General features: G+C 42.8%; 1 protein-coding gene across 2 annotated transcripts in view; it reads right to left on the minus strand.

Moving 5' to 3' along the window:
- TDRD9 (tudor domain containing 9) overlaps window positions 1–26,523 on the minus strand; it is a 318,925-nt gene that overhangs the window by 210,439 nt on the left and 81,963 nt on the right. For both annotated transcript variants that reach the window (XM_056545568.1, XM_056545567.1), the window contains exon 5: window positions 20,913–21,035. In XM_056545568.1, coding sequence (XP_056401543.1) covers window positions 20,913–21,035 — 123 coding nt within the window. The remainder of the gene's footprint in view (window positions 1–20,912; window positions 21,036–26,523) is intronic.

A 26,523-nucleotide genomic window follows, 5' to 3' on the forward strand; every position in this document is an offset into this window, starting at 1 on the left:
AGACTTCATGCACGGCAGGTCCTGCCTGCTATGTGCCTGCCATTAACCCCTCAGATGCTGTTCTCAATAGTGATCACTGCATCTTCAGTAATATGGCAGTTCCGATGGATGATCTGATCACTCTCGGTATGACAGTCAGGTTATCCAAATATATTTGATATGTGCCGATGCCAAATATCCGATCATAATATAATGCAAATGATCCAGTATAGTGAACAGCATAAATGTTAACAAAAAAAAAAAGTTCAAAATCGCTAATTTTTTGTCACATCAAATAAAAAATAAAAAAGATGAATAAAAAGTGATTAAAAAGTCAGATATATGCAAAAGATGAGCCCTGTATGGAGAAAAATTGGAAAGTTATAGGGGTTCAGAACAGGGCTGTGGAGCCGGTAGATAAATGTTCAGACTCAATTTTTTTGTACTTCCGACTCCCCGACTCCGACTCCTCTGTATGAATATGCAAATGTATTAAAGTTTAAGTTAACAATTGGCGTTTACAAGTTTTTATAGCCTTAGCTGAATGACAGCAGTTTTTCCAATGGTTTACAGCTTCAGTCTTGAACTATTGACCCGCCATTCCCTTTACTTATACAAGTGCCTCTAGTCCTGCAAAAAAACATATTTACCGTATATACTCGAGTATAAGCCGACCCGAGTATAAGCCGAGACCCCTAATTTCAACCCAAAATCCCAGGAAAAGTTATTGACTCGAGTATTAGCCTAGGGTGGGAAATACCTCATCCCCCCCTGTCATCATCCAGACTTCTTTGATGTATGTCATACGCAGAAATGCTTAAAGAGTGATTTTGAATGACTGTCCACTGTTCACAAAGTGCCACATTGTATCACTGAGTTGGTGTAATTAGTTGCCAAGATTTGGACGGATACAGCACTACCGCATCAATTGATTACTCACAAGCGGATACATTTTACTATATTTTCTATATTGAAGATCTCCGGAAACAAGTGTTTTTTGAATGAACATTTATATTGTGCTGTTCCTCAAGATCAGGAGATCTTTATATCTTTATACTGATATTACAGGCTCAAATTGCATATCAATTTTATAGTTGTTATTAGTTTTTTATATTGGGATTATTATATTTTATTGTTATGTAATTAATTAGGGAGGTACAAGGGCCCTGTACATCCCTATTTGGTTTCTTTTTTACATTTTATATTAATAAATACTTATTAATTAAACTAGATATCTTTGACCCTTGAGCCCCATTTATTATTTCTTCCATATTGATCCTATTTTTTATACACCGTGGGTATAGGTGTATGTTGGGTTGCTCGGGTCCTCGGTGATTGTCAGATAGACAGGAGCCTCTCCATTTTGTTTATAATACTTTATTTCATTTATACCTGGGAGATTGAGCTCTGTAGGTCTGACAGTCATGGATATTTGGTCGCATCTAGCTAAAAAACAACAAAATGTTGATGTTTTTGAATTTTCAGATGATCCCAATATGAAATCAGATACCTCACATCCGCAAAAAATTGTGTCCGATACTTTTAGAGAATTAGAACACTATTTAATAAAAAATTTGAGACAAAAATGGGAAATTAAAACACTTAGCTATATGATTAATACGGGTAATATTCCCAAGGGACTAACGGTACATAAAACTCCAGCAGGGGATTTAGATGGAGATACATTTAATGTTAAATGGAATACATTTTTTAAACAAGTATCTATTGAAGCAACCAAATTGGTGGTGGAAAGAAGGCAAGAATTATTAGTGGAAATTGACTCTAAAATAGCATCCTTACGCACTACTATAGAATCATTTGAAAAAACAGCAGAATTTTTAAAATATCAAGAATGCTTGTGTAAAAAACTTGACACGGTAGAAAATGAGATAATTAGTAAAAAAACAAAGAAACACCTGTGGAATAGAAAGAAACAAACACAGACACCCGAACAAACCATATCACACACTTATAATGTACCCACACAAAATAAGTTCTCTGCTTTAGCCTCAGAGAACCATTTTTTAGACAACACTCCTCCACCAAGACACCGTCCACATTCACCTCAAACGAATTATCACAGACCTCATTATGGTTACAAACCCCAATATGCTCGGGGTTATCCCAACACATACAGTCCCCGGCCACCACATTCTCCACATCACCACTGGCGTCACTCCAAACCCCATACAATGCACTATCCACAATTCAAGAAATCACAATACACATACCATCAGACCCCATATTACCCCACGAACTCCCAATTTCACAATCCCAACCTTCAACCACTATCCAAACACACTATGGAACCCAGGAAAGTAATACAAACAATAGAGACCATAGCACAGGTCCATCCAACCCCACTCATCAGTGCAACCAGCCAGAACACCAACAGAAAAAGAGAGTACGTAGAGGATATAATAGAGGAGGTAGATCAACCCAAAACAAAATCAAGCAAAATTTAGAGATAGAAAATGTAATATTCAATCTCAGTTCAGTCACATTAAAACCCAACCAAATTGGCCTATTAAATAAAGGACTCAAATTTGCACCAAGTCAACAGTTGGACAAATTCGGTATATATATTGGGATAGAAAAATATATACGTAAATTAAGTCTCAAAAAATATTTTCTGAAAAACCCAATAGCTCCTATCAATTCCACATCCACTTATGAACACACAACCTTGAAAAATAGATCCAATTTTTTTCCGAGACATGAAATTAGCTCAGATATGACGGCTTTTAAGAAGGCAGTAGAAAGTGACCTTAGAAAAATTAGAACTGCTAGAAATCCATGGGTTAACCTTACCCCAGCAGAAATAGTAGCCATTAAGGAACTACAACAGGATCTGTCCATCACCATCAGGCCTGCAGATAAGGGAGGTGGCATAGTGGTGATGGACACCTCCTCATATTCTCAAGAATGTCTATCTCAGCTAAATGATTGTAACACATATAAAAAACTCCAGGGAGATCCCACTACACAGTTCTATGAGGAGCTGACGACATTATGTGACAGAGCTAAAGAAAAGGGTATATTATCTAAACACGAATATGATTTTATTACAGGGACACCCAAACGTATACCTGTATTCTATACGATACCCAAAATCCACAAGAATGCCAGTCATCCACCAGGCCGACCAATCGTGTCGGGTATTGGATCAATTACTTCAAATCTCTCCCAATATATAGATCAGTTTTTGCAACCCTTGGTTAAACTAACAGATTCGTATTTGAGGGACACTACACAAATAATAAAGATAGTGGAGACAGTAAAGTGGGACCCTTCTTGGCTCTTAGGTACTTTGGATGTCAGTTCATTATATACTGTCATCAATCACCAGCAAGGTATTGAGGCCATTTCATCTATGTTACATAAATATGCAGAATTATTACCAGAACAAATTAACTTCATCACAGAGAGCATATCATTCATTCTTACACATAATTATTTTTTATTTGGTTCAGATTATTTTTTACAGATTAATGGCACAGCCATGGGCACCAGATTCGCCCCCAGCTATGCCAATCTTTTTATGGCCAATTGGGAATGTACCACCATCAATCCCCAGCTGGGGGCAAATCTGGTGTCCTGGCATCGTTATATTGACGATATTTTTTTCATTTGGCGTGGCTCTAGTATCGAATTGGATTCATTTATATCATCACTTAATTCAAATAACCTTAATTTACAATTCACTCCTAACATTAGTTCTACTTCTGTTGAATTTTTAGATTTACTTATCACTACTAGTAACACTAGCTTGATTTGTAGCACTTACCATAAACCAGTAGCTAAAAATGGATTCATACTACATACCAGTTGTCATCTACCTCAGTGGCTAATCAATGTGCCAACAAGTCAGTTTCGTAGATTGAAACGCAATTGTACACATAACGAACAATTTGAAGCAGAAGCCATCACTCTCACCAACCAATTTTTAGAAAAAGATTACCCCTTGACTAATATCCAGCAATCGTTAGAGAAAGTACGTAAGGTGGATAGATCTACATTTTTTATTCCCAAAAATTCCATTCCAAGATCCATAAATGAGTTAGAGCAATCCAAATTGATCATACCCTTCAATACCAAATATAAAAAAATTGAAAGCATCATTACTAAATATTGGCCAATATTACAACAAGATAAAGTGTTGGGGGATATCCTTCCACCCAAACCCCCAATCATTTACACAAAAGCAGCTAATTTGAACATTAAAGTTGCACCTACTGTTCGAGCAGAAATTTCGCACACAAAAGCATCTTCCACAATTATAGACCTCAAAGGTTTTTTTAGATGTGGCCAATGCCCCAGTTGTAAAGCAACTAAATTTGACAAACGTACTTTATCAGTGAAATCTTTTTCAAATGATTTTGTTTTTAAGATTAACGAATTTTTGAATTGTGCAAGTAAGGGGGTTATCTATATAATTGAGTGCCCGTGCAAGAAACAATATGTGGGACGCACATCACGGGCACTCAAAACCCGAATATTGGAACATCGTTATAATATTAAGAAACAAAATGAGAAACACCCCCTTTCTGCACATTTCAAACAGTACCATCAGGGGAATCCAAATAACCTTAAATATATGGCCATACAACAAATTCAACATGATTGGAGGGGGGGTAATTTTATTAATAAAATGTCAAGAGCCGAATCGAGGAAAATCTTCGAATTCGGCACCTTGGCTCCTAGAGGTCTGAACAGTGATCTAGAAATATTTGGTTTTTTGGATTGAAAGTGAGGATGGGCCCTTTGGACGGTCTGTCGGCGTTTGACTGTTCCCCAGTACTCCGACAGACCCTTCGTCGGGCCCTTCTCAACCCTACCACAGAGAAAGCTGGGAGTTCCATATCTGCATGTACTAGTAACATATACCTTTGAGTCTGTAGATGTCCCATTTTGCTACCATATTTACATTATACTATTTAGGGATGCTCGTTAGTCCGTGATATTTATTTTCCATATTCATATTTCTAATTTTATTTTTTTTATTATTATTATTATTATTATTTTTATTTATCGTTAATTTTACATGTATCATTTTATTTTATTTTATGTTTATTTTTATTTTTACTTTTATTATTTTTGAATATTTTTCCGTGTATATATATGGATATACATATATGTTTTACATATTTTCATTATTTTTTATTATTGTATATTTGATTTTTATTTGTATTTTATATATATTTTTTATACATTTTTTATACATATTCGTTTACATATATATTATTCCCTTTCCATAATTAGATATTATGTTATTTCAGTGTCAGTTCCAGTATCTTACTGGTATTGAATAGTATTAACAGCTTTTCTCCTTTTTTTCCTTTATGTCTTTTAATTATATATGTAGTATATATAAATTCTGATGTTATATAGTTTGTATAAAAATGTTGATATGTTCACAGATGAGCTTAAATAGTGTTTATCTATTTACTTTTTCTTTTTATATTTGGATAGTGCCCACAATGGTAATTAATAGATTTTTTGTTCAGGATGTGAGGTCATCAGTTAGGTCATTAGGAAGGGGCGTGATTTAATGATATATAAACCATTAGTTTGTTGTAATTCACACGTTCCGCTGCTGAAGAAAAAACCGAGGAAGGTTTTGAAACGCGTCCAGCAATTCAGACATTGCGATATTGAGCCTGTTATTAAAGAATACTCTTCTGAGAGAATAAGCAATCATTCGCCAGATCCAAGGCATTCATCACAGTGAACCATCTCCCGAGCGCGCGAACTTTGCACGAGGAACGCCGCCGGGTTATTCACTCTGCTTATCGAATATAAAAATTACCAGTGAGAAGCCAATTGGACCATCTGCAATAAGGACTTGAGGTCTATAGACCACCATCATTTCAAGTTGACCAGATCAAGGGACTCCGCTTGACAGCGCTGCAGTCCCCCAAACGGTGCCCACCACCGAATGCTGCGATCTTAGGAGTTGGCCGAGACTCCAGCAGCACGATCCCTGATAGAGGCAAGGCACCGGCCATACGACGCTTGACAGCCGGCCCCCAGATCCATACTAAAGGGAGATCCGTGACATTTCGGAGTGGTGAGCATTATATGCAATGTACTACCAACTGGCTTCTTTGATGTATGTCATACGCAGAAATGCTTAAAGAGTGATTTTGAATGACTGTCCACTGTTCACAAAGTGCCACATTGTATCACTGAGTTGGTGTAATTAGTTGCCAAGATTTGGACGGATACAGCACTACCGCATCAATTGATTACTCACAAGCGGATACATTTTACTATATTTTCTATATTGAAGATCTCCGGAAACAAGTGTTTTTTGAATGAACATTTATATTGTGCTGTTCCTCAAGATCAGGAGATCTTTATATCTTTATACTGATATTACAGGCTCAAATTGCATATCAATTTTATAGTTGTTATTAGTTTTTTATATTGGGATTATTATATTTTATTGTTATGTAATTAATTAGGGAGGTACAAGGGCCCTGTACATCCCTATTTGGTTTCTTTTTTACATTTTATATTAATAAATACTTATTAATTAAACTAGATATCTTTGACCCTTGAGCCCCATTTATTATTTCTTCCATATTGATCCTATTTTTTATACACCGTGGGTATAGGTGTATGTTGGGTTGCTCGGGTCCTCGGTGATTGTCAGATAGACAGGAGCCTCTCCATTTTGTTTATAATACATCATCCAGACCCGTCATTAACATCCTCATCATCCCCTTGTCATCATCCCACACATCCCCCCTTCATCATCCCCTTGTCATCATCCCACACATCCCCTTATCATCCCACACATCCCCCCTTCATCATCCCCTTGTCATCATCCCACACATCCCCCCTTCATCATCCCCTTGTCATCATCCCACACATCCCCCCTTCATCATCCCCTTATCCCACACATCCCCCCCTTCATCATCCCCTTGTCATCATCCCACACATCCCCCCTTCATCATCCCCTTGTCATCATCCCACACATCCCCTTATCATCCCACACATCCCCCCTTCATCATCCCCTTGTCATCATCCCACACATCCCCTTATCATCCCACACATCCCCCCTTCATCATCCCCTTGTAATCATCCCACACCCCCCCCCCTTCATCATCCCCACCCCCCTTCATCATCCTCTTCTCATCATTCGCCCTCAGTGGTCTTCAAACTGCGGACCTCCAGAGGTTTCAAAACTACAACTCCCAGCAAGCCCGGGCAGCCATCGGCTGTCCGGGCTTGCTGGGAGTTGTAGTTTTGAAACCTCCGGAGGTCCGCAGGTTGAAGACCACTGCGGCCTTCAACATGCGGACCTCCAGAGGTTTCAAAACTACAACTCCCAGCAAGCCCGGGCAGCCATCGGCTGTCCGGGCTTGCTGGGAGTTGTAGTTTTGAAACCTCCGGAGGTCCGCAGGTTGAAGACCACTGCGGCCTTCAACATCATCCAGCCCCCTCTCACCCCCTTTAGTTCTGAGTACTCACCTCCGCTCGGCGCTGGTCCGGTCCTGCAGGGCTGTCCGGAGAGGAGGTGGTCCGGTGAGGAGGTGGTCCGGGCTGCTATCTTCACCGGGGGCGCCTCTTCTCCGCGCTTCCGGCCCGGAATAGAGCCGTTGCCTTGACAACGACGCATCTGCGTTGTTGTCAAGGCAACGTGACTATTCTGAGGCCGGGCCCGAAGCGCTTAGAAGAGGCCTCCCCGGTGAAGATAGCAGCCCGGAACCACTATCCCACCGGACGACCTCCTCACCGGACAGCCCTGCAGGACCGGACCAGCGCCGAGCGGAGGTGAGTACTCAGAACTAAAGGGGGTGAGAGGGGGCTGGATGATGTTGAAGGCCGCAGTGGTCTTCAACCTGCGGACCTCCGGAGGTTTCAAAACTACAACTCCCAGCAAGCCCGGACAGCCGATGGCTGCCCTGGCTTGCTGGGAGTTATAGTTTTGAAACCTCTGGAAGTCCGCAGGTTGAAGACCACTGCGGGTGGGGGAGTTCACTCGAGTATAAGCCGAGGGGGGTGTTTTCAGCACGAAAAATCGTGCTGAAAAACTCGGCTTATACTCGAGTATATACGGTACTTAATCCCTTATCAGTGAGAGGCTAGGTTACCCATGGGTTCCCTGTAACAGCAGAACACAACACTAAGGAAAGCATAAGTATTGCCGCTCCTAATTGTGCATTGTGTGCCATATAGTGAAGCACATGAAAAGCATGCTTCTTCACGGTCACTTAACGTGTTCGTTTTGCGGTTACGTGAGGCACTGCATACATTGGTCTTTATTCTTACAGTAGAGTGATTAATTATAACTTTTTTTGAATTGGGACATTTAAACTTGCTTTTTTTTTTTTTCATTTCAATCTAAATTTAGTAGGAGACAGAGTCTGAGTCAGTGCATTGTTTGCCGACCAACTCCAGGTACTCAAAATTTTGTCCAACTCCTCAGCACTGGTTCAGAATAGGGCAATTTTAAACATACTTCTAAAGTTTTTTTTGTTTTTTAGTTTTTTATATTGCACTCCTAAAATTACAAATATAATATAATATTTCAGTACAAATACAATATTTCAATATAAATATTTTATCCTTAGCCCGAACCCCCCCCCCCCCCCCCCCCCCCAATATCCATACTAAGAAGTACTTTACAAATCCGTTTAACTTTCAGGCACCTTACGCGTACATCCTAGCTCCCTGGTACTTAAGGACCAAGGACATATGCATACGTCAATGGGAATTTCGTTCCCCGCCACACGCCGGGCGGGGACCGGACCAGGGTGACTGCTAATATCAATCAGCAGGCAACCCGTGCAAATGCCCGGGGGGGGGGGGGGGGGGGGGGGGGGCCCCATCATGTCGGCGAATTCACACCGGCGATTTGCAGCTATTCCGGGTCTCCGGTAACTAACGGAAAATAAGGGGGAATCGGGGTTGTCCAAGACACCCACGATCCCCCTGAAGGGATAGGAGTGAGGAAGCAGGGGTGCCACCCCTCCTATTGGTCGTCAAGTAGCGAACCGGCGCCGGAGGTCCACTTACCCATCGGCGGCGGAGGAGACGATCAGCAGCGGTGATCGGTGGCAGAAGAGGACGGCAATGCGGCTCCCTGGATTCTACCGAAGCCAGTGAATTGCCTAGCAACATCTGGAGGGCTACAGTTTGAGACTACTATACAGTGATCTCTAAACTGTAGCCCTCCAGCTGTTGCAAAACTACAACTCCCAGCATGCCCAGACAGCTGTTTGGGCATGCTTGGATTTGTAGTTTTGCAACAGCTGGAGGGCTACAGTTTGGAGAGGATTGTGCAGTGGTCTCTAAACTGTGGCCCTCTAGATCTTGCAAAACTACAACTCCCAGCATACCCACACAGCAGTTTGCTGTCTGGGCATGCTGGGATTTGTAGTTTTGCAACAGCTGGAGGGCCACAATTTGGAGATAACTGTGCAGTGGTCTCTAAACTGTAGCCCTCCAGATGTTGCAAAACTGCAAATCCCAGCATGCCCAAACAGCAAACAGCTGTCTCAGCATGCTGGGAGTGGTAGTTGCGTACCTCCAGCTGTTGCATAACTACATCTTCCAGCGTGCCCTTCGGCGATCAGTACATGCTGGGAGTTGTAGTTTTGCAACACACTGTAGTTTTGGGGACACACTGGTTGGAAAATACTGAGTTAGGTAACAGAACCTAACTGAAGGTTTTCCAACCAATGTGCCTTCAGCTGTTGCAAAAGTAAAACTCCCAGCATGCACGGTCTGTCAGTACATGCTGGGAGTTGTACTTTTGAAACAGCTGGAGGTTTGCGTAAGTTCAAGACTCCAGCTCTGCAAATACCCCAAATGCACCTACCCAAATAATGCATATGGATGTGCCTGCCAGCCAGCCGCTATTCACACCTGTGGAAGGCACCCCGCTGCCACCTGCGCGCAAGACCCTAGCAGGTCTCTATGATGGACTCACGGGTAGGGTACATACCCCAGGTATCTTGTCCGCTCCCCACTCACTAGCGAAAGGCACTCATTGGGGTGCCCCTTATTGCCCTTATTATTCGATCTAGCGATTGAGCCCCTGGCTCGCTTCCCGATTTCCTGATATTTTTGGGGGCATACAGGTGGGCACCCAGGAGATCAAATTGTCTATGTTCGCAGACAATGTTTTGCTTTATCTCAAGAATCTGGGTGAGGCAGTACCCAAAATCCTAGAATTTCTATCCTATGCTGGGAGCTTTATGGGCTACAAGGTGAATGATGTCAAAAGTATGCTGTTGCCCCTGGGTGCTGCCTCTCCTGGATGGCTTCCTGATGCAACTGTGCTGGGGGTGGCGGCGGTCCCTTCATTACTCATCTAGGCATTTGCATTGGGAAGACAACTGATGCGCTATATTCCCTCAACTCTGCCCCATTGTTCCAACGTACAATGGCCGAACTGAGGCTCCTGGAGTCCTTACCATTGTCCTATTTAGGTAGATGCCATCTAGTTAAAATGATCAGCTTCCCTCGCCTCTTGTATCTCCTGCAAACCTCCCACTCCTGCTAAAACACACTGATGTTAACTGTTTTCATTCTGCCTTTCAGCATTTTCTGTGACAGGTTAAGTGCCAGCGTATTGCCCTGCAAAAACGTATGCTTTGTAGGGGGGTGGGGTAGGGTGGGGTGGGGGGAGTAAATTTCTATAGTCTATAGAGTCTATAATTTAGCTTGCATGTGCTAGACTGGATTCATGACTCTACTTATTTTTCTAACTTGACGGAGGAAACTGCACTTGCCGCTCCCTGGTCCTTATTGGCACTGCTACATACCTCTTACGCTAAGCTCCCGACCGGGATAAAGGGATCAGTGCAGCTGCAGGATACGATAATAGCTTGGAAGGAGGTGCGGAAGGTTTTTGATCTCCCATGCCTCCTGTCCAAACGGATGCCCTTGCTCGACCACCCAAAATTCCCACAGGATAGATCCTCCTCTTGGTTGTGTATTGCCAAAGGGGTGGTGACAGTGGGGTGACTGATTCATTGCGGAGACCGAAGGTGGCTTTCACCAGGTAAAATGCTTTGCAATTTTGAATTGCCCCTCTCCCATACTCTTTATGCCAACTGGGTCCATGCCTTTTGCTCCTCCATTCTCCGAGATCTATCCAGGGAAGCCCCGTCACACACCCTAGATGACATTATAGGTAGAGACCCCCGGAGAGTATCAATTTCCGACTTAAATTTAGCTTTTCTTAACCATTTTTTTAAATGGGCACTGTCATGAAATAAAAAAATTGATATGTTGTAGTACTTAAAGGAGTAGTCCAGTGGTGATTCAGTGGTGAGCAACTTATCCCCTATCCTAAGGATAGGGGATAAGTTGCAGATCGCGGGGGGTCCGACCCCTGGGGCCCCCCGCGATCTCCTGTACGGAGCCCCGACAGCCCGCTGGAAGGGGGCGTGTCGACCTCCGCACGAGGCGGCGGCCAACACGCCCCCTCAATACAAGTCTATGGCAGAGCCGAAGCGCTGCCTTCGGCAATCTCCGGCTCTGCCATAGAGATGTATTGAGGGGGCGTGTCGGCCGCCGCCTCGTGCGGGGGTCGACACCCGCTATCTCGGCGGAGAGCCGGGGCCCCGTACAGAGAGATCGCAGGGGGCCCCAGCGGTCGGACCCCCCGCGATCTCAAACTTATCCCCGATCCTTAGGATAGGGGATAAGTTTTTCACCACTGGACTACCCCTTTAAGTATTTTAAAAACAGTTTAAAATCACTTTTAAATTCGGCCACTAGGGGTCGCCCTCCTAGTGGCCGAATGCATTCGGCAGTGACGTCACTAGTGAATTTCGACTCATTGAAGCCTGGCAATGAGTCGGAATTCACTCACTGCGGTGCTCGCTCCCGCCTGTCAATCAAACAGGCGGGAGCGAGCGCTGAGAACAGAAGCAGCGCACATTGGCTCCCCTGCTCCCTGGCCTTGCATGCCGGCCCCGCCTACCGGCATCCCTTCGCTGCTGTCTTGCCCGCCGCTGCACTGTCCTGGTATGTCTGGGGGGTGGGTGGGTTGGGGGGGGGGGGGGGGGGTTCGGGTAGCGGGGTTCGGGTTGCGCCGCGGCCATGTATTGTTGTTAACAAAGGGTGCCTCCAGTTTTTCCCCACTACAACTCCCAGCAAGCCCTGACAGCCAATAGATGTCAGGGCAAGCTGGGAGTTGTAGTGGTGAAACAGCTGGAGGCACCCTGTGTAGATGAACTAGGGGCGGAAGTCAGCCCCAGCAGGCATCATTGCCGTCACACCTGCTGGGGAAGTCTGCCTGGTAGTGAGCACACTACCAGGCAGACAAAACTGCATTTTTTATATAGTAAAAAAAAACAAATTAGGCAGGGAGGAGGTTAGGGATAGATGGGAAATAGGCAGGGACAGAGAGGGGAAAAAAAGGGATGGTGGGAGCTACCCTTTATGTTTCGCACATGGGAAAGGAGGACTGGAGATGCTGAGATCACTGAGGTTAGGGGGCTTGGGGGGCAGTGCGTAAGAATGTTATGAAAGGTGGAGGGAGACGTACTTTAAGGTGGCCCGTGCAGCTTTATAAGGGTTTAACATCTTGCCTTCCCCCATCCTTCCCGGATAGAATTGTCAACTGCCCCAAGTGTAAAGGCCCACTTCCTAACCTATATCATGGAGTTTGTGAGCACCCTCACTTGACAGAATATTGGTGACTTATACAGACTTACATTTGGGATCATTGACAGGTGCACATCCCTTTTACGCCCCAATCATCCTTGTTCCATCAACTGTGCCCACCTGAGGGAGGGGAGATGGAGGGTGTGAAATTTCTGTGGATGCTTCATGTGGTCCTTATAGTAGCCCTACGGTGTCTCTTCGCTACATGGTTAGAAGCTGCTACTCCGGATTTGCCTATGTTGATTGCACAGTTGAAAACTTTCCTACAAGTAGACAGGCTAGATGCTGAACGGTATTCTGATTCCGGCATTAAACGTTTTTTCCAAAAATGGAAATCTTTTATTGTTACCCATTCTGACTCACTGGAGATCGCTGATATTATGCGTCCTTTTCGATACACCTCTTGGTACAGTGTGGAGTCACTGAGAGGCTCTCTGGGAGCACTGCTTTTGCCAGATTCTTAAGCTAGTTGTTCCGCTCTCTAATAATACTCTTATCTGATTTATCTGGGAGTTAAAGGAGGTTTAGAGGAGTTAGAGTGCAGCCCTCTAAATTGGGGACTGTGCTTTTTTTTTCTATTGTTAATGTAGGGTTGGGAGGGGATGCTTTTGCCTCGGATGCTTATACTTCATTGGAGACTGGGAACGCGCATGGACAGACGTCATGGGTTTTGTCGGACGTGACCTGTATGCCTTAGCTTTAGATGGGTGGGGAGGGAGGACATTGTTCTACTTGCCGTTTCTGCTATGCCATACCTGATAGCTTGGTTCTTGTTTTTCTTATGCTTTGAATGTTCTGATATGTATTTTTTGTTTCTTACAAAAGTTTAATGAAAATATATTTAAAAAATAAAAATAAAAAATTATACCCTACTTATACAGGCATGATTTTGTCTTACTTCTGGAAAAAATCATAACTATATGCATGACAATTAAAACGTTTAAAAATGTCCTCTTCTGACTCCTATAACTTTTTTAGTTTATTATTAATTCAGTACAATTTATTACACATAAGGACAGAATAAAAATAGGGGTAAAAAGAAGTAGTGTAAAAATATATAATAATATAGATGTCTATAGATATAACTACTAGGAGTAGGAGGGGAGTCCAAGTTAATGCCAAGTAAGATGTAATCAAACAAACAGACATACTGTGTGTACTGACTAAAATCACTGCTGCGTATAAGAGAGAAAAACAAAGGTGGGGGGGAGGGGTGATGTAAACAATAAAGGACAGCCAGCCTAATCCACAGCTTGGCTACCCAACATGTGTGCAAAAATAAAAATCACACTAATAAAGTGAAATGTGCAAAAAAGGAAAGAACAGTGCAGCAGAATATAACCATCAAAGTGCTAGTGCATGGGAAATAGCAGTAGTGACACTAATAACATTGATACATACAAGACCGGACTCCGACACTCCACTCGTATAGCCAACACGTTTCGCTCGGGGGCTTTATCAAGAAGTCAAGTTTTTTTATATTTTTTCTGAGTTATTGTTTTTGAAGGGGATGCTGTTTACGCCACAATTGTACTTTGTAATGACATAATTTTACCACTAAATCTACGGTGAAACAAAAAAGTTATTTGTGGGGTAAAATGTAAAAAAAAAATTATAATTTGAAACTTAGGAGGCTCCCGTTTCTACGCAGTGCTTTTTTTTCGGTAAAAATTACACATATTTATTCTGTAGGTCCATACAATTCAAATTATACCCAATGGCCCTGATTTACTAAGAGTGGAGTGTATTTGTCTTTGTGGGTTTTAATTCCCTACAAGTTTTTTCCCATGGTATTTACTAAGGTTTCCCTACATTTTGAACTTTTCCCTACATTTTGCTTTTTCTACACATGCTCTGATCTGTTTTTTCCTCAGCTCAAATCCACCACATTGTCTCTGGAATTCTTAGTAAATATCTGGGGGGTTTTATGAAACTGCCATGGACATGCCCCCTTTTCTGTGACCATGCCCCCTTTTCCTGACGGCCACACACCTTTTTGGGTATTCTCAGTAAAATGGAGAGTTGGTGTTTTGTTTTTTGTTTTCCTTCTATTTCTGGCGCAATGAGACAGAATCTGGCGCATAGCCCGACAAAACAGGTCAGGTTTACAATACTAAATTCAGGGCAAATATGTATAGGTCTCGTTTTGCTTTACTAATTTTAAACTATAACTTTTAGTATGAAAAGGAGCTGAGAAGGAGAGATCTTCTGGCCCCTATAACTTTTTTATTTATCGGTATACGAAGCTAAGTGAGGGCTCATTTTTTTTGTGCCGTGATCTGTAGTTCTTATCGGTACAATTTTTGTTGTGATGGAACTTTTTGATCGATTTTTATTCATATTTTTAGGATATATGAAATTACCAAAGAAATACGCAATTATGGACTTTGGTATATTTTTTTACGTATACGCCATTGCCCGTATATTTTAATAGTTCAGACATTTACACACATGGAGACACCAAATATGTTTATTTTTAACATTTTATAAAAACAAAAAAAAAGGAAAAGGGGAGTGATTCAAACTTTTGTAAGGGAAGGGATTAATTCATATTTTTTAAGGGAACTTTTTTTTTTTTTTTTACTAGGGGACTATTACATGCAATCATTAGATTGCATACACTGTTTAATCAATGCTATTCAATGGCATTGCATTGGTGTTATCGGCGCTCCACTGCTCCAGCCTGCCATGGCTGCCTGGAGCACCGATCGGATGGCGGGGAGCCTCGACAGTACCGATCAGCCCACTGATCTACTCAGGATTAGTTTTCTTATGTTTTAGCCCAGGAAATCCACTTTAATCGAAGCATCCAAAGAGTTAATGACAGACATCAGCCCGATCAGTTCATGGCAACCGGGACCCACCAGGTATGAAGCGAGATCAGCTCCTGAGCGTGCTTCATATAACAGGAGCAGGCAATGGAAGTAAATGTGCATCCATTGTCTATAAGGGTTAAAGGGGAACTCAAGAGGGAAAAAAATTTGTAACTTACTTCTTACTTGGATTTGTAACTTACTTCTATTTAAAAATCTTCCAGTACTTATCAGCTGCTGTATGCTCCACAGGAAGTTCTTTTCTTTTTGAACTTCTTTTCTGTCTGACCACAATGCTCTCTGCTGACACCACTGCCCACATCAGGAACTGTCCAAAGCAGGAGAGGTTTGCTATGGGGATTTGCTCCTACTCTGGACAGTTGCTGACATAGACAGAAGTGCCAGAAGAGAGCACTGTGGTCAGACCGAAAAAAACAACACAACTTCCTGTGGAGCAAACAGCAGCTGATAAGTACTGGAAGGATTAACATTTTTAAAATCTTTACAAATCTTATTAACTTTCTGGCAGCAGTTGATTAAAGAAAAATAAAATGCTTTTCCACTGGAGTACTCCTTTAACCCCTTAACGACCACGGATGCAAATGTATGTCCAGGTGTGGAGGTACTTCGCGCACCAGGACGTACATTTACATCCTGTGTATGACCGCAAGCATCGGAGTGGTGCTTGCTTCCTACACGGCAGGACCCGGCTGCTATCAACAGCCGGGGACCCGCCGGTAATGAAAGACATCCGTGATCGCGCGGATGTCAGCCATTAACCCCTCAGATGTCATGATCAATACAGATCACGGCATCTGCAGCAATGCGCATGTTAAAATAGATGATCACATCGCCCGCAGTGCTCTCGCGGGGATCCGATCATCTAAAATGGCAGACAGAGGTCCCCTCACGTGCCTCCGGCAGTCTCCTGGGGGTCTTCAGCTCTGGTCTGAGATATGCATAGCACTGAAAAGTATTAGCAATCAACTGACTGCTATTATCCTATGGGGACATAAAAAGTGTAAAAAAAAAAAAAAAAAGTTGAAAAAGTAAAAAAATAAAAAGGGAAAAAGTGCTAAATCCCCTCCCCCTAATAAAAGTGAAAATTTTCCTTTTTTTCCCCGTTCTACCCCCCAAAAAGCGTACATTTTTTTTTTTTAGAAACATATTTGGTATCGCCGCCTGCATAGATGTCCGAACTATCAAAATATAATGTTAATGATCCCGTACGGTGGACTGCATAAATCCAAAAATGCTGCTTTTTTGGTCACATTTAATTCCCCAAAAATATTTATAAAAAGTGATCTTAAAGTTTTATATGTGGCATCAATAAAAAGTGATGTGGTATAAAAAAAAAAAGTACAGATGACGGCGCAAAAAATAAGTTATAGGTGGTCAAAATACGGCAATTTTATATTACTGATTTTGTACAAAAAGTTTGAGATTTTTTTTTTAAGCGGTACCAAAATAGAAAATTATCTAGCCATGGATATCATTGTAATCGTAATGACCCACAGAATAAAGAACACGTCACTTTTACTTTAAAGCGTACAGTGTGAAAACAAAACTCTCCAAAATGTGCAAAATTGTGGTTTTCATTTAAATATCCTCCCTAAAAAAAATTATTTTGGGTTCGCTGTACATTTTATGGTAAAATGAGAGGTTTCATTACAAAGTACAATTGGTCACGTAAAAAATAAGCCCTTATATGGGTCTGTAGATGGAAATATTAAAGAGTTATGGATTTTAGAAGGCGAGGAGGAAAAAACAAAAAACGCAAAAATAAAATTGGTCTGGTCCTTAAGGGGTTAAAGAGCTTATATTTTTTGCACAGTGCATCTGTAGTTTTTGTCAATAGTACTTTTGCATATAACTGACTTTTCATTCATTTTTTTCTGGAATGGGATAAGACTTAAAATTAGGGATCGATCGATTATCGGTATGGCCGATATTATCGGCCGATGATCACGATTTTGGGCATTATCGGTATCGGCAATTACCTTGCCGATAAGCCGATAATGCCCCGCCCCCCCGCACCGCGACCGTCCCCCGTAGTGCTGGGCGGTATACCGGTATGGATTTTTGCCCATACCGCTATACCGGTCGGGCCCCTCCCCCACCCTCCGAGTCAATAAAAAAAAAATTTTTTTACTTACCCGTAATGGGGGTGGTCCGGGCCATCCTTTCTTCCTGTAGTGTCCGGCGGCATTCCGGGTGGAGGATGAACCGGTCCAGGCTGTCCTTCTCCGGGGGTCATCTTCTAGACTCCGGGCAGGCTCCGGCCTAGTACGCTGCATTGACGCCGCTACGCCGTGACGTCAGGTGCGCCGCTGCGCACGGGCATCACTGCGCAGTGGCGTCTATGCAGCATACTAGGCCGGAGCCTGCCTGGAGTGGAGAAGATGACCCCCGGAGAAGAAGGACAGCCCGGACCGGTTCATCCTCCACCCGAAATGCCGCCGGACACTACAGGAAAGATGGATGGATGGCCCGGACCACCCAGACAGGTAGGGGGAGAGAAGCGGGGGGCAGTCTAAGGCACCGCAAAAGCCACTGCAGTGCATTGATTTAAAGCGCCCGCTTTAAATCAATGCTCTGCAGCGGTGTCGAGGGGGGATCAATAGCCGATAACTTATACCGGAATATCGGTATAAGTTATCGGCTATCGGCCCTAACCTCCACCGATTATCGGTATCAGTCCTAAAAAAACAATATCGGTCGATCCCTACTTAAAATAATCAATTTTGTAATCTGGTGTTTTGCATTTACGCTGTTTACAGTACAGGATTAAGGTTACATTTTGTTGGTTGGACAATTCCCCATGCAGCGATACCAAATATGTTTGAGTGTTTGTTTGTATTTCTAAAAATGGGAAACTGATGTGATTTTAATTTTTACTAGAGAAGGGGCTATTTCTATGCAGCATATTAGGGATGCACCGAAATGAACATTTTGGGTCAAACTTGAAAATTTAGGATGTGCTTGGCCAAAGAAAATGCATTGCCCCACCCACTTTAAATAGTATGGACATTTATGCATGTGTCATTACCAAATATGTTTGTTTACTCTTAATTTTATATGAAAAAAAAGGGGGGTGGGGAGCCCATCTGGCTTTATACATCTTATCGTCTGTCATGTCCCTTCCCATAGACATGAATGAAGGGGCGTGACGTCACTAGGGGGCTTGGCAGTAACGTTACGGCACAAAATGGCGGGGGGCTGCACCAAGATCGTGGGGGTCCCCAGCAATCATACATCTTATACCCTATCCAATAAGATGTATAAAGCCAGAATACCCCAGTATTTTAATAACTTTAAAATTATATATTGATTCACAAATACAATATGTCTACTTTATGTAGGCATCATAAAGCTGAAATGTTTTTACTTTTTTGAAGACATCAGAGGGCTTCAAAGTTTAGCATCAGTTGTTTTTTTTTTCACGGACATTTCAAAAATGGAATTTTTCAGGGACCAATTCAGTTTTGAAGTGAATTTGAAGGTTTTTATGAGAAATACCTGCATAATGAACCCCAGGTACTACACCCCTCAAAGTCTTCAAAATAACATTCAGAAAGTTTGTGAAACTTTAGGTGTTTCACAGGAATAGCAGCAAAGTGAAGGAGAAAATTCAAAATCTTCATTTTTACATTCTATGTATACATACTATGTTCTTGTAGACCCATTTTTATTTTATTTTATTTTTCATTTTAACAAGGGGTAAAAGGAGCAAAAAGCACCTGAAAATTAGCAACCCAATTTCTCTCGAGTAAGGAAAGATCTCATATGTGCATGTTAAGTGCTCTGCGAGCAGACTACAGGGCTCAGAAGGGAAGGAGCGACAATGGGATTTTGGAAAGCAAATTTTGCAGAAATGGTTTTTTTGGGGGGGATGTCACATTTAGGAAGCTTCAATGGTGCCAGAACAGCAAAAGAAAAAAAAAAAAAAAACACATGGCAACTATTTGGGAAACTACACACCTCAATGAATGTAACAAGGGCCTTAACACTCTACAGGGGATTTATAAACTTTCATTAAAGTGGGACATGAAAATTAAAAATTAGATTTTTTTTGCACTAAAATGATGGCGTTACCCCAAATTTTTCATTCTCACAAGGAGTAATAGGAGAAAATGTCCCCTAAAATTTAGGGATCGGCCGATAATCACGATTGTGGACATTATCGGTATCGACAATTACCTTGCCGATAATGCCCCGCCCCCCCCCCCCGGCCAGAGACGATTGTCGCCGCTGCTGCCCCATTGCCTCCCCCCATCCTCTGCCCACATACCGCCGCTGCCGCCCCATTGCCTGCCCCACCCCCATCCTCTGCCCACATACCATCGCCGCCCCCCAACATCGCCTCTCCCGCTCATCCTCTGCCCACATACCGCCCACCCCCTCCCCCATCCCCGGTGTTCTAATTACCTGTTCCCGGGGTCCGCAATACTTCTGGTTCCTGCACTGTTGCTGTGCGCTGCGCAGTGACCAGTGACGTCCCCCAACGCGACATCACCGTCAGTGCGCACATTGACAGCGCAGAATGCCGACGGAGCCAGAAGTATCGCAGACCCCAGGAACAGGTAATTATAACACCAGTGATGGGGGGAGGCGATGGGGCGGTGGCGGTATGTGGGCAGAGAATGGGGGGGGCGTTGATGTTGGCAGAGGATGGGGGGCGGCGGTGGGGCAACTGTGGTGGTTAGACTCAGGACCGGCAGGGGGAGAGAAGCGGGTGGTGGCGGCAGTCTCTGGCCCGGCAAAAGCCGCTGCAGTTGTAGTTTTGTAACAGCTGGATACACACAGATGCACTCCTGTGCTAGCAGACACTGATCAATGCTGTGCCATAGGAGCCTAGAGTACAGCACTGATCAGTGTTATTGGCACTCCATTACTACATTATTGGAGCACCGATCGGACAGGACAGAGGAAGGTAGGAACCCTCCAGGTTTTGCCGCAGGTGTCCTGATCAGCTCCACTGAGCAACCAGAGATTGTCTTCGGCATTTTAGTTGCCACAATCAAAGGGTTAATGCCGGACATCACCCGGATTGATGATGTCCGAAATTAGCCAGAATACATATGGTGGCCAGTCGTGGAAGGGTTAAATCACAGGGGGTACACGCTGCACTCCCGTCTCCCCGAGCTCCCTCCCATGGCACAGGGACACATGGGAGCGAGCTGGCAAGCCTGAATAATAGGTGCTTACTGCGCTTCATCATTACTTCAGACTTGCCTATGTAATTTCTTAGACACTCCACTACTTTAAACCACGCCCACTGCAATTTTTTGGGCCAAAACAAGGAGAAGGTTTTAAAAAGTATGGAAAATATAAAGGAAGAGCTTATACCTTGTGCCAAAACCTTACTAAACATACAGCAATACACGTACAAGTGATGGTAAATACTAAAGGGGCTTCAGCAACCACACTTTAAGTACGCCACCAATTTTATAAGGATGAATACCCCCTTTAAAGTCAATTACCCACCTCATCAATAAAAATGTGAGTGAATTCAGCCAAGCTTTTAGCAGCCACTATTTTCTGCAGGAGAACACCAGTGGTCATATAAATCAAGCGAGTATCAGCAGTTGCCTTTTTCTCCAGGGAAACCTTTAATGAAGAAAAGAGAATTTTGAATTCACACATAGCACACACATTGTATATTTGCACTGCTAAAAGGGGTGTTCCAGCTACTAAAATGTATCAGACCTATGGGACCCCACATTATCCAGAATGTGGCTCCAATCCTGCTGCATGGAGTGGTGGGTCGGCACGAACTCCATGCACTGTCTATGAAAAGATACCCAAAAGTTGTACTCTGGAACCTCTGGTGCTCCCATAGACAATGGGTGTGTGCATGCTAACCCCCAGATCCATGCAGCAAGAAAAGTCAGGGGCCCGTTTAGGTCCTCCTATCCGCTCATGATCAGACACTTATCCTGCGGATAAGGAATACGTTTTTAGGGTCTGTAATATCCCTTTGCAGAAAATGGCTGTTATTGGAATCTTTGCAGTTTTGAGCCCTCAAAACCGATGACATTGTGAGGCATATCCTATGTGTATTGTGAATTTTGGATTCAGTATTTTATCAACTTACATGTTTCTTTAGAGAGAATCTGACAGGCTGTTTACCCCTAATAAATACAATATACTGGGTTATAGTGCTGTGAACAGCTTTACAAAAGCTCGCTTTAATACACGCAGAGTTTCACCAACTTAACGACCAAGGAAGTGTATACTTGTCCATTTGCCGTTAAGGTGGTGTGGCCTGGGTTCCCGACTTGAGACAGCGTCATACCGGCCGGTCCCCAGCTGATTCCTGTAGCTGGGGGCCGGCGTTAATAGCAGACATGCAGCGATCGCCACGGCCGGCAATTAACCCTTTAGATCGCTGCTGTCAAAGCTGACAGTGGCGTCTAAAGGCACCATTATCCCATCCCTGGTGGTTCAGTGGCTCAGGCTTTATGAATCGAGCGCAGAGCACACAGATTAATGTGGTTCTATGGAATCACAATGATCTGTACGAGGAATCAAATGATTCCTCCTAAAAGTGTAAAAAATAAAAAAATAAAAAGGTTAAAAAAAGTATAACCCCTTAAGGACCAGGCCAATTTTCACTGTTCCAGAGCGTTTTTTGCACATCTGACCACTGTTACTTTAAGCATTAATAACTCTGGGATGCCTTTACCTTTCATTCTGATTCCGAGATTGTTTTTTCGTGACATATTCTACTATTCTACTAAAATTTAGTCGAATCATTTCTTGGTGAAAAATTCCAAAATTTGATGAAAAAAATTGAAAATTTAGCATTTTTCTAACTTTGAAGCCCTCTGCTTGTAAGGAAAATAGTCATTCCAAATAAATTATATTTGGATTCACATATACAATATGTCTACTTTATATTTGCATCATAAAATGTACATGTTTTTATTTTGAATTTTTCAGGGCCCAGTCCAGTTTTGAAGTGGATGAAGGGCTTTCTTTTTAGAAATACCCCAAATGACCCCATTATAAAAACATCACCCCTCAAAGTATTCAAAATGACATTCAGTAAGTGTGTTAACCCTTTAGGTGTTTCACAGGAATAGCAGCAAAGTGAAGGAGAAAATTCAAAATCTTCATTTTTACACTCGCATGTTCTTGTAGACCAAGTTTTGGAATTTTTACAAGAGGTACAAGGAAAAAAATTGTCTCGAAAATTGTAAGCCAATTTCTCTCGTGTAAGGAAATACCTCATATGTGTATGTCATGTGCTCGACGGGCGCAGTAGAGGGCTCAGAAGGGAAGAAGCAACAATGGGATTTTGGAGAGAGCGTTTTTCTGAAATGGTTTTTTACTTTTTTACAAGGGGTAATAGGAGAAAATGCCCCCCAAAATTTGTAACCCCATCTCTTCTGAGTATGGAAATAACCCATGTGTGGATGTCAAGTGCTCTGCGGACGCACTACAATGCTCAGGAAAGAAGGAGTCACATTTGGATTTTGAAAAGCAAATTTTGCTGAAATGGTTTTTTGGGGGGCATGTCGCATTTAGGAAGCCCTTATGGTGCCAGGAGAGCAAAAAAACATGGCATACTACAGGGTGGGCCATTTATATGGATACACCTTAATAAAATGGGAATGGTTGGTGATATTAACTTCCTGTTTGTGGCACATTAATATATGTGAGGGGGGAAACTTTTCAAGATGGGTGGTGACCATGGCGGCCATTTTGAAGCCGGACATTTTGACGCCAACTTTTGTTAATTCAATAGGAAGAGGGTCATGTGACACAAACTTATTGGGAATTTCACAAGAAAACCAATGTTCTTGGTTTTAACATAACTTTATTATTTCATGAGCTATTTACAAGTTTCTGACCACTTATAAAATGTGTTCAATGTGCTGCCCATTGTGTTGGATTGTTAATGCAACCCTCTTCTCCCACTCTTCACACACTGATAGGAACACCACAGGAGAAATGCTAGCACAGGCTTCCAGTATCCGTATACACTGCTATATACTACTATATACACCGCAGGAGAAATGCTAGCACAGGCTTCCAGTATCCGTAGTTTCAGGTGCTGCACATCTCGTATCTTCACAGCATAGAGAATTGCCTCAAGATGACCCCAAAGATAAAAGTCTCAGGGGGTCAGATCGGGAGACCTTGGGGGCCATTCAACTAGCCCATGACGACCAATCCACTTTCCAGGAAACTGTTCATCTAGGAATGCTCGAAATGGATGGTATTAGTTTGGTATATGGGGTACAAAGATAGTGGGGCCATTCTTCATCAATGGAAACCTCAAGGCCACTGGATATGTGAAACTGCTACATGATGATGTGTTTCCCTCTTTATGCACTGAAGCTGGCACGTTCCCTGAGTTTTTCTAGCAAGATGGTGCACCACCACATTATGGGTGTCAGGTCCGAGCATTCCTAGATGAACAGTTTCCTGGAAAGTGGATTGGTCGTCGTGGATCAGTCTAAGGGGGTCAGATCGGGAGACCTTGGGGCCCCAAGGTCTCCCGATCTGACCCCCTTAGACTTTTATCTTTGGGGTCATCTGAAGGCAATTGTCTATGCTGTGAAGATACGAGATGTGCAGCACCTGAAACTACGGATACTGGAAGCCTGTGCTAGCATTTCTCCTGCGGTGTTGCTATCAGTATAAAGTTAGTATAAAGTCAGTATAAAAAATAAAGTTTAATTAAAACCAAGCACACCATTGTTTTTCTTGTGAAATTCTCAATATGTTTGATGTGTCACATGACCCTCTTCCAATTGAAAAAACAAAAGTTGGATTCAAAATGGCCGACTTAAAAATGTCCGCCATGGTCACCACCCATCTTGAAAAGTTTCCACGTAGTAACGCAACAGCTGGAGGCATGCAACTACAAGTTCCAGCATGCCAAGACAGCCGTTTGCTGTTTGGGCATGCTGGGAGTTGTAGTTTTGCAAGATTTAGAGGGCCACGGTTTAGAGACCACTGCACCGTGATCTCCAAACTGTACCCCTCTAAATCTTGCAAAATTACAAATCCCAGCATGTCCAAACAGCAAACTGCTGTCTAGGCATGGGGAGTTGTAGTTTTGTAACATCTGGAGGGCTAAAGATTAGAGACCACTAAACCGTGTCCCTCCAGATGTTGCTAGGCAACAGCACACCTGGCAACAGCAGGATCGCCACCGCCGGACACAGAGGATTACCGCCTGCCGCCGCACAGAGGAGGATCATAGCCATTCCCAGCACAGTTCCCCCTCCTCTGCCCAGACTACCGTGGGTGGGCAGAGCGGGGGAACCGAACCTTTAACCAAACCGAACGATCTGCTATTGGTCGGTCGCTTCTGACCAACCAATAGCAGCGATAGGAGGGGTGGCACCCCTGCCACCTCACTCCTATCCCTTCAGGGGGAATCAGGGCTGTCCAAGACAGCCTCCTTATTTTCTGGGTCACCGGAGATCCGTATGACCCAGAATTGTCGCAGATCGCCGGTCTGGTCTCAGTGTCCCCAAGAGGTTAAGAAAAGTTTAAAAAAAAAAAAAAAAAAAAACACCCATTAACCCCTTCCATATTAAAAGTTCATATCACCCCCTTTTCCATTTTCCATATTAAAATACGTAAACAATAAAAATAAACATATTTGGTATTGGCGTGTGCGTAACTGTCCGAACTATTAACCAATTAATGACCACGGACGTAAATGTACGTCCTGGTTTGGCAGTAATTCGCGCACCAGGACGTACATTTATGTCCTGTGTATGACCGCGAGCATCGGAGCGGTGCTCGCGTAATACATGGCAGGTTCCGGCTGCTATCAGCAGCCGAAGACCCGCCGGTAATAGCCGACAAACGCGATCGCACAGATGTCCGCCATTAATCCCTCAGATGCCGTGATCTGTACAGATCACGGCATCTGCAGCAATACGCATGATAAAATAGATGATAGGATCGCCTGCAGCGCTGCTGCGGCAATCCGATTATCTGTAATGGTGGACAGGGGTCCCCTCACCTGCCTCTGTCCGTCTCCCGCTCTGGTCTGAGATCGAGCAGACCAGAGCAGGAGATAGCCGATAATACTGATCAGTGCTATGTCCTATGCATAGCACTGAACAGTATTAGCAATCAAATGATTGCTATAGATAGTCCCCTATGGGGACATAAAAAGTGTAAAAAATAAAATGTTGAAAAATTAAAAAAAAAAAAAAAAGTGAAAAATCCCCTCTCCCAATAAAAATGAAAATTGTCAGTTTTTCCCATTTTACCCCCAAAAAGCGTAATTTTTTAAAATTATAAACATATTTGGTATCGCCGTGTGGGTAAATGTCCGAACTATCAAAATATAATGTTAATGATCCTGTACGGTGAACGGCGTGAACCTAAAAAAATTATCTAAAAGTTTTATATATGCAAATGTGGTATCGATAAAAAGTACAGACGACGGCGCAAAAAATGAGCACTCATACCGCCCTATATAAAGAAAAATTAAAAAGTTATAGGTGGTCAAAATAGGGCGATTTTAGATTACTGATTTTGTACAAAAAGTATTCATTTATTTTTTAAGCGGTACAAAAATATTAAAGTATCTAGCCATGGGTATCATTTTAATCGTATTGACCCACAGAATAAAGAACACATTTCATTTTTACTGTAACTTGTACAGTGTGAAAACGGAACCCTCCAAAATGTGCAAAATTGTGGTTTTCATGTAAATTTCCTCCCTAAAAAAAATATTTTTAGGGGTTCGCCTGGAAATTTTTTTGTAAAATGAGAGGTTTCATTACAAAGTACAATTGGTCACGCAAAAAACAGGCTCTTATATGGGACTGTAGATGGAAATATAAAAGTTATGGATTTTAGAAGGCGAGGAGGAAAAAACAAAAATGCTAAAATAAAATTGGTCTGGTCCTTACAGTGAAAATGGGCTCGGTCCTTAACCCCTTAAGGAACAGGCCATTTTACACCTTAGGACCAGAGCGTTTTTTGCACATCTGACCACTGTCACTTTAAACCTTAATAACTCTGGAATGCTTTTAGTTATCATTCTGATTCAGAGACTGTTTTTTCGTGACATATTCTACTTTAACATAGTGGTAAAATTTTGTGGTAACTTGCA

Source organism: Hyla sarda, chromosome 11 (assembly GCF_029499605.1).
Source record: "Hyla sarda isolate aHylSar1 chromosome 11, aHylSar1.hap1, whole genome shotgun sequence".
In the NCBI taxonomy this organism is placed as follows: Eukaryota; Metazoa; Chordata; class Amphibia; order Anura; family Hylidae; genus Hyla; species Hyla sarda.